Source organism: Ischnura elegans, chromosome 3 (genome assembly GCF_921293095.1).
Source record: "Ischnura elegans chromosome 3, ioIscEleg1.1, whole genome shotgun sequence".
In the NCBI taxonomy this organism is placed as follows: Eukaryota; Metazoa; Arthropoda; class Insecta; order Odonata; family Coenagrionidae; genus Ischnura; species Ischnura elegans.
Genome location: NC_060248.1, coordinates 116614110 through 116629828, shown reverse-complemented (window position 1 = coordinate 116629828; position 15719 = coordinate 116614110). Strand labels below are relative to the sequence as shown.

At 40.2% G+C, this 15719-nt stretch overlaps 1 protein-coding gene across 1 annotated transcript in view; it reads left to right on the top strand.

Moving 5' to 3' along the window:
* The first annotated feature begins 195 nt into the window (after positions 1–195).
* Positions 196–15719, top strand: part of LOC124156407 (flotillin-2) — a 129107-nt gene continuing 113583 nt past the window's right edge. Inside the window, exons 1-2 of the mRNA XM_046530949.1 lie at positions 196–287; positions 4452–4653. Coding sequence (XP_046386905.1) covers positions 4455–4653 — 199 coding nt within the window. The 5' untranslated portion in view covers positions 196–287; positions 4452–4454. The remainder of the gene's footprint in view (positions 288–4451; positions 4654–15719) is intronic.

Here is a 15719-nt window from a genome sequence, read left to right as displayed (position 1 = left end):
CTAATGGTGGGTTACGAATCGCAATCAATGCCTTTCGTTTTCTTTGGTGAAGGAAACTACCCTATTAACCCGGAAACTAATCATCATGTCACAATATGTGTTGATGTGTATTTGTGGCTCTCGTTGATCTGAATTGATCTATGCTTTGATTGCTCCGCTTCCACTGACAGTTTGCCCTTCTTTCGTCTGCAGGAGGATGCTGCGGCTCGACGAAGAAGACGACCATCGTGGGCGGGTGGGCGTGGGCCTGGTGGTTGGTCACGGACGTGCAGCGGCTCTCCCTCGAGGTGAGTAACACGAGTATCCCTTTCCCTCTCCCCCAAACGAAGAGTGACTCCTGCAAGGTTAACGTTCCACCTCGGAGGTCCCTGACCCTCTCACCGTCGAGCCATCTTCCACATTATCATTTTATAACGTGACGTCAGTTTTTTTAATCCCATGAACCGGTACCGTAAATTCCCTTGAAGTCATCCGAGGCACTTCCTTCAGCGGTCAGCTGCTGTTTGTCCAAGTTCATGATATCTAACGATTTGATTGTTGGATCATTCTTCCTCATAGGATAATCCTTCAAAATTGTTAGAATAGCAATGGCTGATGCCTGGTTTCGCTGATGGTAGGACTCGCCCGCCTTTGTGACGGTGCGGGATTCCTCGTCCCATCCCTTCCCTTCCTATCCCGTCCCAGGATGCGCCGTCGGGCTCCTATCGCGGCGGCGCCTGCTTCATTTTTTCCTTCCAGTCCTCCCGCCTTCTGAGGTGCAGAGGTGATAAGCTAACGCTTCCAGACCCTGCCCCCAGAAGAGTAACCGGCGAGCCCACCCTAGGGTTTCGTATCCTCTGTCCAAGTTCATGATAGCCCGGGAAGAGTTTAAGGGGGTCGCGAAGAGTTTTCTTCATTTCTTTTTTTTAATTACTTAGAATAGAGGTTTAGGGCTGTAACTTCCACAGTTAATTTAATGAGAATTTTCCTTTCGCTCCATTTCTTTCCATGGTTATAATTTTCTGAGGAGTTATTATTTAGGTCAATTTATTATTTTAATTATTATTAGGTCAAACGTTTATTAGGTCAAAAATGAGTATTTTTTCTATGCAACTATAGGGTCTTCGAATGGTAACCATTGATGTGGGATATATTTCCGTGCATTTTAGTCTGTGCTTGAACTAATCTACTCACTGAGAATTCATTATTTAGCAGCAAATGATAAAGGATATGTTTGTTTACTTTAACGTCCTCCAGTTCTCTTTCGTTCCCCGTAGAATCTCCGTGCGTACCCTCGAAGTTTTTCTATAAATTATAAGAAGTATTTTTATTCACATTTGCATCCAATTTATATTTTTTAATTTTATATGTTTGTTTGAGTCCTGGATGTTATTGACACATTCGTTATTTCGCAGTGCAATCTTTTCCATCCTCTTTCTTCCTATTTAGTCCCAAATACGCCCAAGAATCGTAATACCAAGCTATAGTGCCCCTATATTTTCTTTTAAGCGTTATTGGAGAAGAACATATTGTTAGTTGAACCTCTCCATTATACTACGATATCTGAGTACAAAAATTTACGCCCCTCTTAAAATTAAATACTATAAATTCTAATCCATTTTTTTAGCTTTGATCTGTTGTTTATTATCTTCTATATTTTTTCTCGAAAAAGTTTGTTTTGCGCTATTTCACGCAGTATTTTTTCACCAACTTAAAAAATTGTACCATTTAAAGCTTATTCAATGTTATCTTATGTTGTATGTCTCATGAATGAGAGGCAGCGTATACTTATCTTCCGAGAAAGGAAGAAGCAACGAAGAGACTTTCTGGAAATCAACATTTATAAAAATCTCTAAAACGAAGACAGCGCTAGTTCTCCTTTGTCCTATCACAATTGGAAGTATCTCAGTCGTGTTTGAAAATAATATTTTCCCGATCACAGCTCCGATTATTCCCTTCTATCCCTTGGTATTGAGCATGCTTTCACTCTATAAATATTCTAGTGCTCCAAAAGCTTATCTTATAAAATACGATTACACGGAGGATCCATGGAGCCTCCAGAATTGTAACAACTAGTCATTTCCTGACGTTGACTTCCTCAAAAAATTTCCTCAATATTTTTCTAGCATGAAATTTGTAGATAAGTGAATGTATACGACGATATCTTATTATAATTAGAGATCATCCATTGATAGGTTAGCATCATCAACAGTTATCAACCTCGAGTTTGATTTGAGGCAGCTTTCGAATGAATTCCCCCAGTCAGCTAATTTTTTTACATCTACATTATTCATATTCTTAACATCTTCATCGCCTGCTCAGTGTAACTCCTTCGAGACCAACCTCTGCCGATCTTTTCCTTGCCCTATTCCCTGCCGATCTTCCAATTGCCCTGTCTATGTTTATAATAATGAGAGATTAATCTCTCACCTTCACGTTTTGAACTCTTGTTCGATGATGACTTTCTCCAAAACAAAATAGACCCTTTGCTTACCCCATTATTTTACCAATTTTTATTACATGGCATTATTTTAATAAAAGGATGCTCCGATGAAAAGTTCCGATTTCCATACTCTTTTCCAAGTACCACTCTTTTCCAAGGGCGCCATGAAATGTTAAAATACCCCTAGCCTGATCTGAGCGAGTAGCAGATGCTCACTGTGAGTGGAAATGAGTACTTATTGTTTTCAGAGTGTAGAAAGTTTTTTAATTGCTCGAAGAGTTAATTTTTGTTTATCAAGCTTGGTGAAGTATTCTCTATTAAAATTCGCTTTAAATTGCGACGAGGACTTGCGACTTTATTACTTTCGCCAAAACCTACTAACTTAAGGGGAACGTGTGGTTACAATCCTGACTATTCCCTTTTTAATATGTCCTTGAGGAAATTATTTATTGTTATAGAATGGTATTTCATACGCGTGGAATAAATTTAGTTTTTGAATACGTTTGAATTCGGCCTTAAAAACTGCTGTCTGAAAATGAACTTAATTATTGAAATACATGAAGACTTCCGTCAAGCCTTGAATCTGCAGTTCAAATACTTTTCAACTACCTCCAACTAATGAGGGTATATACTCTTAGGTATACATATACCTAAGAGTATACCTATACATATACCTAAGAGTATATACCCTCGAGAACTCGATGCAAACGTGGTTTCCATATTTTCTGTCATCGTTAATTTCTTGAAAATGTCACCTTTCACTCAGTTCATGTAGCTAGCTGGCCCAGAATTTTTGATTTTCCACCCTTGGAAGGCAAAGGTTATATTTATTGTTTTGACGTAAACGATAGCTACCACGGACCTATTTATTTTCTGATACTAATAGCCTGGCCCGCAGTAAAGGATCTACTGCTGAGAAGGTTGCCTGTACATATTTAAGGCATTCAATGGTTTTATATAATGTATATTGTAAAGTTTATTATTTTCCAAGTTCCTTTAATTAGCTAGTTTGTGATATTTTTCGGACTTTTTTGTGAGGTTTTGGGTTTGAAATCTCCAGTCCTATATGCTTATGTAAATGGGTGGTATTTTTGTTTGTAGTTCACCATACGGGTCAATTTCGGGCTTTGGGTTTAATGGAATGCAAATGGAATTCCGATTTGCGTCTTAGCATGTCGAACACGTTCCACCTGCTTGGATGCGTGGCGTCAGCTAAGCAGTTGGTCTTTGGTAAACATCGAATACATTTCTGCTCAGCGTAAACCGAACCCGCCTTTTCTCTCGAATGGACATAGAGAGGGCGTTTCCTGTGGCATGGAAAATAAAATCCCCATTTTATTACTCCACTCGAATAATATTCTCCATTTTACATTGCCATTGTCAAATGATACCTAACTATCCATCCGGTGTTTGCATTTATGAAATTCAAAGAAATTGCAGTAAGGTAGAGAGTTAGTGATGTAGGCATTGGGTTTCTTTGAGCTTAATTCAACGCCGTATTAATGTCCTTAATTAACGTCCGTAAAAATCCAAATTATTAATTGAAATGTTGAAAAGAGCCAAGAAAAACAGTTTAAATTGTAACTGCAAAGTGCAGCCAAAAAAAAATGTTTGCCTTGCCATAGCTCGGTAACTAAGGAGTTGCGAGCCCATGTTTATTGGACGAAAAATGCTTAAAATTGTCTCCCCTACCACCTCCTGCAGTATAGCAGAAAAGTTTCTCGGGTTTTCCACCGGTTGATGTCGTCCATTCGGAAGATCCCCTGAGGATGATCAGCAAGTCGCGGATCGAAACGACGGGAGACGTGGACGACATCAACCGGTGGAAAACCCGAGAAACTTTTCTGCAACTGATACGCCGGGAAAACCTAAGATCATACATCCTGCAGTATTGCAGATTTTCTCTTGAAACACCTGAATTAAAAAAACGGCATTTTCTCTCCCAAATTAGAAAATTTAGTACATGGATCAGAAATGACCGGATCTTGGCTTTGTCAATAGGCTCTAATACCCACCGTTTTCCCAATAGGTCATGACGCTGAACCCCATGTGCGAGCACGTGGAGACGGCCCAGGGTGTGCCGCTGACGGTGACGGGCGTGGCGCAGTGCAAGATCATGAAGGCGGAGGAGCTGCTGCAGACGGCCTCTGAGCAATTCCTCGGCAAGACGACCAAGGAAATCAAGATGACCGTGCTGCAGACACTCGAGGGACACCTGCGAGCCATCCTCGGTGAGTAAAAACATTTTTGGGGAGGTCAAAAGTTTTTCCCGGAATTCGCACTGAGCGATGCTCTACGAAAGGGTGAACGTTGCGAAAAATGACTTGTTTTTTTTTATTCACGTCGAGTCTTCCATCGAAACACAGGCAATTAAAGGAGAGCCTGACCCGGCTGCAAACCAAAAAAACAATTTATCATACACAACATCATTCGCCGGGAAATTTCGGACTTATTTTTTTACCCCCAGGACGTGTTTTCCCTGCTTTGTGAGGATTCACAGTCATTTAAAGCAACCCTTTTTTATTCCCAACAATTTTAGGTGAGGAATCATTCGATGGGCTGGTGTGTCACGCTGGCGGTTGGAATATATATTTCTGTCCTCTCTTGCATTTCTTATGTGCTTTATTACCATTCCTAAATCGTTGCTTCTTTGATATCTTTTGTCTCTGTTAAATTGTTGGGATGCAAGTGGGTCTAGATGGCATCTTTTAATTATGCGGTTTCAATGACGTTATAAGCGGAACATTTTTTGTTATAAGCATATTTAGTGAGATGGTTTCAATAGATGCTATGTTCTGTCACTGACTACTGCGGAAATCTAGATGTAAATCCAATTACCACCTGGTGCCAAGCCCGTGAATTTTGTTTTGTTCAATTCACTCGGAAAATATACATATACATAAATTTATTGGGGGGCCGCATTTTACGTACCACTCTTCCTTACATCATTTCTCTCAAATGGGTTTTAAGTCGTCGCACATGGAAATTTTAGGTAAGGTTTCATTTAAACTTGAGATCTGGATATGAGCTGATTTAAATCCTGATCAGATTGTTTGACCAGAAAAGATTAGATGATCAGACCTGGAAAGGTTTCCCACCAGAACTCAACAGATGAGATCCTGAGCGGGATTTGTGTCTCCTCATTTCCTGGTCTGGAAATTATACAAGACACGTTGTTCGGACTTGGTTTAATTCCTGATTAGACGGGATCAAGTTAAATCAGATCCAGTATGTTTTTATCTTCATTATAAGGTGCATACTTTTGTAAGTTTCTGAGTGATTTGAAAACGAAAAATTGCAGGTTAGGTAGGTTAATCTGCCAGCCCGACGTATTCCGTTACTAGTTTACCTGCTGAGCAAATGAAATCTTATTTTAGTGCCTGTTAAATTTTCCATGGATGAAGAATTCAGGCATTTATATGGCATTTTTCGTCCTTGTTACTTCAAGTTTCTCTGCAAATACGGGCGTCATGCTTTCCGCTATTTTCTCTGTGAAACTGTTTTCTGATGGCATTGCTGTACAAAGATGTATAAAACAACGTATGTTTCTATGTTTATTTCAAGTGAGAAATTCAAGTCCTAAATCAGAAACTCGATGTCAGGAATAGTGTACCCAGTTATACATTTATTTGTCTGATTTAGCTGATATCTTTAATTTTTAGAGTGTGAAATTTGAATCATCCATAAAAATTTCTAATTTTAGAATGAGGTAATTGTTCTGAAAATCTTCATATTGGTGGCTTATTTATGCCTTAAGTTATTAATACGATTGACTGAAATGAGTACTTTAATAATTACTTCAGAATACATTTTTGATTACTTTCTCCATCATATTGATGAAACTATATCTTCGGTCTCAGTTGTCAATTGCAGTATGACCCTCTAGTGGTGTAGTTTTTAAAATAATGCACGATATAAAATTATCATGTATATGTAACGAAATTGGGAAAAAAATATTGCCTTTCGGTAAGGTTTGCCATTATTGCGATGAATGCGGTACAAAGATTCTCAAATTTGAATTTTTCCTGCCTGAGGTGGATGTTTAAGAGAAATAGACTGTTATTCAAACAGGATTTTGGCGGCCCGATTAAAGTGTCTGCGTTTATTTGGAAATTATACGGTGATTTTAGGTGCCTCCTCTTCACTTCGAAATAATCCTTATTAAACATTGCGCATTGGACGTGCGTCTTGACGGATAATGGTTGTGGTTCGTGAACGTATTCTCGCCATTCTGTTGTATAAATACGACCGCTTCTTTCTAAATTATATATTTCTTGAATGTCAATTTTTTACTGTAATCAGCCTCGAAATAATAAGGTAAAGTCTTTGCCAAGTCCTAATATTTAGTTTATTAATTTGAAATAGTCTCGTTTCATATTCTTTTTGAAAGGGGAGCAACTTCCGTTAAATATTTCGACGCTCAAATTCTCAAAGATCAACCGCGATTCATAGCTGAAAAAACTTTCATTCCGTTTGTGGTTTTTGGGACTTGTGGTTTGCTATTTTAGCAGCCATGGTCCCCATCCACTAAGTATGTGATATTTCCTGCAGATTATGCCAATATTTACTGGGCGTTCCCTGTCATCGATGACAGGGTCAATGCCGGTTGAACCGTTACAGTGTTCCTCTTTCTTGGGTGGGCGCTAACGCTGGCACCTGTTTGTCATTGGGTTTGCTTGCTTTTGTCTACCTATCGTCCGCCTAGCGGCATTTGGCTCACATCACTCAAGATCGCTTGCGTCATTGGCGGGGAAAACGGGAGGTTTCTCAGCTCGCTCTGTTGGCCGGCGTAGAAACTATGAGGGAGCTGTTTTCTCTCGTCATTCGCCGTTTGCCCACCGATGTCACTGCGTTTTCTCCGCGAAAATACGAATGTAATTTTTCCCAGGGCTCTTATCTTCACGCATTGAGTCTAGTAACCGCGACTATGTTTACCATAATGTAATAAGTAGTTGAAATGATTCATAATGGCGACTTTATATTAATAACTTTACCATACCATCAATTAGGGATGGTCGGATCGGATACCTCGGATCCAAATATCCGCGGATATTGCCCTTCATCGGATACATCGGATCCAAAGTCGCGGAAGACATCGGATCTAGATCAGAAATTTTAAATAATAGCTTCAGTGAATGCAACACCCCATAAGGGTGGAAAGAGTTCCGATTCCGTCTTAGAATGCGCCGTTGCATGCGATTCTTGTCCTACTCATGAACAGTTTTATTTGAAAGCTCTCGCAGAGGTTACGTAGAAGAATTTCAGCCGTGGAAAATAAAAAAGGCAAAATTCGACTGGAATATAGTGTGACTCTTCCCAAGAGATTGAACAATCATCGGGGGAATCTCAGCGTCAGGAATTTGAAAATGCATTTGGATCCGAAAATATCCGATCCGAAAGATCCGGCTCCAAAAATCAAGGATCCGAGAAAAATCCTGGATCCGTCCATCCCTACCATGAATCTAAGTAAGTTATATATCTTGAAATTCCTTATTTTTTTAAATTGTATTGATGGTCGTATCTACTCACCTGCGTAGATGCTAAGTGAAATACCCCAAGATTAAAATAATTAAGGAAAAAATCGTTGCACTTGACTGTGTTACGGTGAGGATCACGTAATTAGTCATCAGGTATGCTACTAGTGTTAATCACCAAGCGTTGCTCGTAACATTCGAGGTAGGCCATAAGGAAATTTAAATTAGGATCTGGGTCGGATCTTATTATTTTCAGCAAGAATATTGCCTTTGACTAACACTTTTTTTACGTAAGGACCTGAAAATTTATTCAGTTCCAAAATTGTAACCTGTTATCAATTTTTTTATTAAACATGAAGATCCTCGATTTTTATATTCTCTCATTTCATCTTGAAAGGTGAGGCGGATTCAGGCGTAAATTTTGTGGAGAATCAGCGGGGAGCATAGTAGCTATTATTCGTAAAGAGGTAAAATTCCTGTCGGTGAAAATTTTGTCACTTTTCAATAATTATCTTATTTGTTTCCTGGTAGAGTGTCTAGACCAGATTCTGATGTTGATTCTGATTTTTTTCTGCTCGTCATCATTGGATGACTTGCGTTTTCCTATTGTTACATCAGTATCATCATAAAAACTGCTTTCTCTCAGATTTGAAATGGGATCCTCAACTACGTCAAAACGTCGTTTATACATTTATTACGGGCGATATTAGTATTTCTACGTTCAAGTACGGAGCGAGAAACGCACCATTATTCAGATCCTCGAGGAAATTCCAGACGTAATGCAAGCACATGGTTATTTTGGGCTATAGTTCGTTTAAGCCAGAAATACGATGGGAGGTGAATCGGGAACTGTTTATCAGTTATCCTCTCGTAAGATAAATACAGGCATTTTGGATGCTTGATGCGTAAATATTTCGTATCTTTATTGGTATTTTTTATATTCCATTCATCAGTTTCTCATCAATTCTGTGCCCTCCTCGCTAGCTGATGAATTGGATGTCTATTCCTTCGCCCTAATTGAATTTATTCGTCGCTTGTTGACGCTGGGCAGCTCGTAACCGAGGAGACGAGTATTATTACGCTAGTGGGATGCCTGGCACTCGGAAAATTAACCCGTAATGGGAATGAATGGTCATTTTCTGTGAGTGCCTCCGCGGTTTATTGCTCGCGTTTGTGGCTTTCTGCGTTTCATGACGCGATGGGGAGAGTGCGATGAAGCGTTTATTCCCTCCCCCAATCGGGTCTGCTTCGTCAGGGTGGTCAATTTAAGGTGAGGGATCGAAAATAGATCGCAACAAGCCGCTTGCTCCTATCTGTGGCTTATTTTTACGTCATTCCCGGAGATTTCGCTGAAAGATAAGCTCCAATCGGAGTCGGTGATTTCATTTTCGTATCTCTTCTTATTCAGAAATATTGAGTGTCGAAAAAAGAACTCTTTGTTTTTTTCTGGGGCAAAGATCATCTATTCCGCTCTATTTGCAAACAATACCGTTTATAATCTTAAAAATTGTTTTCTTATTGACTCTATTTTGTTTCCATTCTGTAATGACCATAAGAGTGTAGAATTTTATTGCTAATGCCGTTTAGACTTGTGGTATGCTATTCTGAAATCTACGTCTTAATTCTCCCTCGCGATGTCTGAACGATGTGTGATGCTATGTGTGTTCATAGCGATAAATAGTATCGGTTTTATTTTATTTTCTGTTTGCCCTTGTGTAAAATTTTATTTTTTTAATTCATTTGTACTTGATAGAGAAGACAAAGAGGAAATTTTAATGTCATATCTTTAAGATTTCTTCTGGCTTTCTCCTCTTTGAGAAAATTGATGATGGGATGTATTGTTATCAGGAGGTGGTTGAGCGAAGACTGAAGTTGTGTCGTGTGTGTGCGATACGTGAACATTTTTATTCCTGTAAATTTTTTCTACCTATTTCAATGTATTCATGTTAGCAGAGTCATTTCTCTTTTACAATCATCCGATTTAATGCCAATTGCCGTCGTAATCTAAAAAAGGATAGATATCGTTTTTTATGGAAATTTAATTTTCGCATTGCCTAGGATTCTACATTAAGTAATAGTGTGTGGTGAACACTCCAATACCGCACTTGTGTGAAGGAAAATATATTGAATGATCCCTCGACTGAATTCGACTACTTAACCGCTATTGCAGTTCCAAATCTCCTGTGATCTCGTGCATCTTAGGCGTTGGGCCTTCTAGTTTAAGCTGTTATTAAAATATTTTAAAAGTATTTTAAAAAATAACACGAAGATGGCAATATTCCACTAGTTTATTGTCCGTACAACGCGTTTCGACCGTTAGGTCATTATCAAGTACATGTTGTACTTGATAATGACCTTGATAAACTTGTGGAATATTGCCATCTTCGTGTTATTTTTTAAAATACTTAGAATGTCATTCCACTACATAACGCCTGCTTCTGTTACTGTTATTAAAATATTGAACATCGACCTGATTTTTTTCAATCCCTAAATGAATGACAGTTTATTCGAATTTTTATTTAAAATTGTTCAGTGGGTTGATTACTGCTATTCCTTTTCCATCATCCTTGCACGTGAAAGTTAGCCGGCTCACATGCATGACTCAGCAGCTCAGAGACTGAGGGTTAGCGTGAAATAGATTCTGTTGCGAAGTAAATATAGATTGCGTAAAGCAAAACACCTGCGGTAGAAATTTCTTCTACGCAATTGTCTCACATCAGTTTTCTTTTTTTGTTTCCTATCATGGGCTTATTCCAAGCCTTTTACCGTGTCACTTCTCCCCGTCTTCCATTCATGGAAAAGTAATTTCGAGTTGCCAAAGGATAAAAACAATTTTGTTATAGTGTAATGAGTAATTATCAATTGCATGTTGCTTATGCTGGCTATATAGGAACCGGTTTGCAATGTTCATCGTTAAAGAAATTCCATTGGGGAATGTTTTGTCTCTTTATATATAATCAGGTTATCTCGATATTTGCAATAAATACGTAAAAATAAAACGCCAGCTTGGCCAATATCTTCTGGCTACAGCACTGCATGATTTGTGCGTTGTGCCTTCAGACGTCTGTTATAACGAAAATAATCACCTTTTAATTTAATTTCGGTCCTCCTGATGCGTAGATATTTTTTCTATTTTTATTTAATGGGGTTCTCTCGGTGCATTCTTCCGAGTTTGTTGCGAAATATTTTCTGCGAAATATCAAGAATGGTTCTTACTAGCTCTATTGATTTCTAGGTACTTTTATCTGTAACCTTATGTCACGTTCCGTCACGAAGGTATTGGAGCGGAGATTTCGCCAAGTTTATTGCCCCCCTGTTGTCCATTCCGGCAGATGTTGTCGGGACTTTTATCTCCCTCGGTGATAGGACGCAGAAGCGCTGTCAATGGTTTCCTTCTTCTCTTCCCCCGCGTTCCTGCATCCTCTCGCCGTTCATTGCGTCTGTGTCGTCGAACAAATTCATCCGTCGGGGTGAAAGAAATTGGATTCCGTGAAACGATGTCTGGGAATGGCATCGGTGCCTCGTAATGCGGGTGCTGTCGTCGAAGTTGCAGAGGGCGTACTAGAAGAATTGCAACGCTGTAGCAGGTTTACGTGAATTCATGTACGAAGTATGTTCAGAAAATAAGGAGAAATTGAATTTTTTTATTTTATTTATTCTTCTACGTTAATGCTGTGGCCTTCAAAATAGTCACAATCAGATGTTATGCATTTGTGCCAGCGATTCTTTCAATTCTTCATTCACTTTGCAAACTGTACCTTTGAGAAAGCATTTGCTCTAAGTATCAGCTATTTCTTTTAATGTCACCAATGATTGTAAAACGGCTTCGTTTTAAGGTTCTCTTAATTTTCGGAAATAGGAAAAAGTCACACGGAGTCACAGTTATGTCTGGCGAATATCGAGGCTGAGACATCGTCACAGTACGGTTTTTGATCAAACATTCACGACCAAGCAATGAAGTGTGAACCGAAAATCGCCGAGATCATAGAAATACGTATAACCTTAGCGGCTTCCACAGATAGGGTAAACAATAAATACTACTGCTGAAAATTTATTTTTAAATTTATCTTATTAAAATTTATCTTATTATACTTCAGGGACATGCATACCAATTATAAAAAAATTACAATCATTCTATCCAATCTCGCGAGAAATTTAAAAATTTAGTTCCCGTTATTTTCTGAACGCACCCTGTGCTACGAGAGGGCTAGAGGAGATTGTCCACTGACGCAGAAATCTCATGGTATTTCGATGCCCTTGAGAAGTCACGTAAATCTGCGTATTGTGTGGACGTACCGCGACAATTTCTGTGGGGTACGATTTTTACGCCAGTTTTGTTTAACGAGACTTAAAGTTTATGTTACTCAGCATAAATAATCACATGAGGTTAAAACTTATTTTAAAATCTGCGTTTTGATCAAAATCACGTGATGTTTTTAGCAAAATATCGTATTTAATTAGCATTTTCATTCGTTGTATTCTTTTGTATCTATTCATTGTAATGTATTTCCATCTGTTTCATTCATAAGTTTTCTATTTCTATCCATTGTAACGATAGTTAAGTGTCAGATTGTATTGTGGGCGATTTAATCAAACTTGTATTTTACTTAGAAAGCATCTACGAGCTCTTAATTGCTGACTTTGATCATCTCAACTATTTGATCATCAGATAGGGTTGTTGTCCCGCTTAATTTGGGATACTGACGTTCCACCTTCTGTTTATCGCGTTTCGATCAGTTTACGCATTTCGCAGTGTATCTGCTTGCGTTGTTTCATCACACGTCATCTGAATTATCTTGAGAAAGATATTTATCTGTCATTAGGCCATATTCGGTCAAACGACATTTTTAAAACGAGATAAAAGGGGTATAGCGCTCGAAAGTAAATTTAAGCGCGTGCTTTCCAGACTGGCCTACTACTCGGACGTCATCCAAATTTTCCCGCGGAGTATTTTAATCGAGATGGTGTTGCTACTTACCTCTAGCGGCTTAGGCTCGTCAGACAATCCGAGACAGGGGCGAAACTAGGAATTAAGGCCAAGGGGGGCGGGGGGGTTTCAGGCGCAACTTATACTGGGGGGTCCGGGGGTGTGGTATATGTATACCCGACAGAGTAAGCGGGAGGTGCGGGGGCCCTCCGCCTGAAAAAAATTTTAGATAAATGGTTCAAAATGTTGAGTTTTACAGCTTTCTTAGGGATATTTTGTTAATCCTCACGCTATTCTATTAGCAATATTAACCCAATTAAGTAAAATATATTTAACTTAAAAATTTCTCTGAGCTCTGGGGGGGTGTTATCCACCAAACCCCCCCCCCTCGCTGCGCCACTGATCCGAGATACTAGCATGACCGAGGATGGCCATGAATGACATTGCTGCAACGTAATGTAATTATGGTCAGTGCTAGCCAGAGAAAGATGAGCGTAGTTGTAGTAGGACAGTGTGATTGGGTCTCGACTTGATGAACATATGTGCGAAAGGTCTCAGAATGTCCTGCCGTTTTTAGGGCCGCAAATGTTACCACTAGCGACACAATGAATTCACTGATCCCTTGAGGAAGGGAAAAAGGAGCGTGGATTTGTTGGGGGTAGAGTTTTGGCATACTGATCGAAGTGTCGCCGGTTAAATCCTAGGTTATATTCCTCCCAAATAATATCCTTGAATTTCTAGGTGACCCATAAAATGCAGAATTACCTGGGGAATGCGATACGTAGGCCTCATGTTTATTTATTAAAGTATTCTACCTATTACGGTAGGTTTCCATGTAATACTAAAGAAGAATTCTGGGATCCTCCTTCCCCATCAACCACTTCCCTCTTCAAATCACAATGAGACCTACTCCCTTTCATTCTATCTAAAAATCCTATTCTTTTCCTTCCCCTCCCTCGCTTCCCTAACATTCTATCCTCTAACACCATTTTCAACATCCCCTCCCCGCTAAGTACTCGCTCCATCCATACCTCCTGTCTCCTCCGCATCTCACCTAAAATCTGCCTCTCCTCACCCACCACGTCCAGCACTTCGTCGTTCCTCCTCCTCTCCGTACACTCCACTTTCTCCATTCTTCGCCACACCCACATTTCGAATGCATCCAGTCTTCTCTCGTCCTCCTTCCATAATGTCCACGTTTCCGCTCCGTAAAGCGCAAAAACTAAAAATATTTATTGTGATAGATTGGTCATGGTTAGTTTCATTGACGTATACTATAGTTTGATAAATTTCTTTCATTTGTGAAAACCAAATTTTAGAGCGAATACCCTCTCTAACCGAATTGTAATTGAAATTTGTAACCTTGAATGTGTGTTATTCACTTGCTTGTGGTTTTGTCTTGGGTGAGCTGTGTTCTCACCTAGGTCAACCAAACTTCAGGTTGAATCGCTGAGTAAGAGAATCATCTGATTGATATGTGAAGGTCTACAGATTTAACCCTGGAATGGAAACTTGACAGTGGATACGAAACCCTAGGGCGGGCTCGCCGGTTTACTCTCCTGGGCCGAGGTCTGAAGCGTTAGCTTATCACCTCTGCACCTCAGAAGGGGGAGGACTGGACGAAGAAAGGAAGGAGGCGCCGCCCGACGACGCCTCCTGGGACAGGATAGGGAAGGAAGGGAAAGGACGACGAATCCCGCTCCGTCACAAATGCGGGCGGGTCCTACCATTAGCGAAACCAGGTAAACCATTGCTATGCCAGCGATTTTAGAGGATTATCCTATGAGGAAGAATAATCCAACGATCAAATCGCTAGATATTGGAAACTTGACACTTCTGTCGTACCAGCGGCGATTGAGCTTTATGATAGTCGCATCTTCTTAGGCAGCCAGCCCTTCCTCTTCCCTCGTGGCCCTACGCATCTCCTCGTCTTCCCCGGGAAGGACGCGGCAGTGGCCTCCAATAGCATAGCGTACATTCTTGCTCGTCAGTCGCTGGGGTCGTCCCCGCGGGTGTCCCCTGTCGCATCCTCCTGGCCAAAAAAAGGTCTCCAAGGCATGCGGGCGTGGAATTTGGGAGTAGGAGCGAGGCTCGCCTGTGTGCCGTGTCTGGGGTCAGGTACGCATCTTCTTGGCTCTCTTCAATGCCGGCCATATTTATTCGCTTTTTGGGGATGTCTCTACGAGGTGTGGGTGTCCATGTAGGACCTCCGACGCAAGACTGGACTCGAAGCACCGGATCTGCGGCTCAAATTTTTTAATCCAGAAAATCTTGGTGGATGCGGAAATACATGAGAGAAAGTATGATCGTCTGCTTTGACTGGGATTTAAACCCGGATATCCTGAATTTTCTCCGTGTTCTCTGCCACTGTAGTAACCAAGGCATTTTATGTTTATATTAACTAACGATGAAATTTTCCCAGAGAAAGTCATTTGCGTTAGCTGGGGATTGAACCATGATCTCTCCCGGAAATGCCGGAACCCCACGCTTGACTTGGTGGTGTAGCTGGGAGCATAACTGGCCGACTATCGGGAGATCCGGGTTCGAATCCCGGATGAGGAAAGTGGTTTCCTCATGGCAGATTTCATCCTATGTGTATATAACTTGCAACCTTGCGCGTGGCTGCTTGCATTTTCTGTCTCTTTGTGTTTTTATAGCATTGGATGTCAAGGCGATTTCTTGCCGGACCTGAAACGATATCCGATATCCGGGTTTGAATCCCATTCAAATCACTTGCGAGTCACTCCGTCAAGAACTCCGCTCTCTGGCCCGTGGTTATTTACTTGACTAAGATGATGTCCAGTTAAAATGAATTGTTGATTGGTTTCTTGGGAAAATTTACGAAAAAATAAGAACTCCGAAACAATCTTTTTGAAATCATTTTAGTCATCTAATA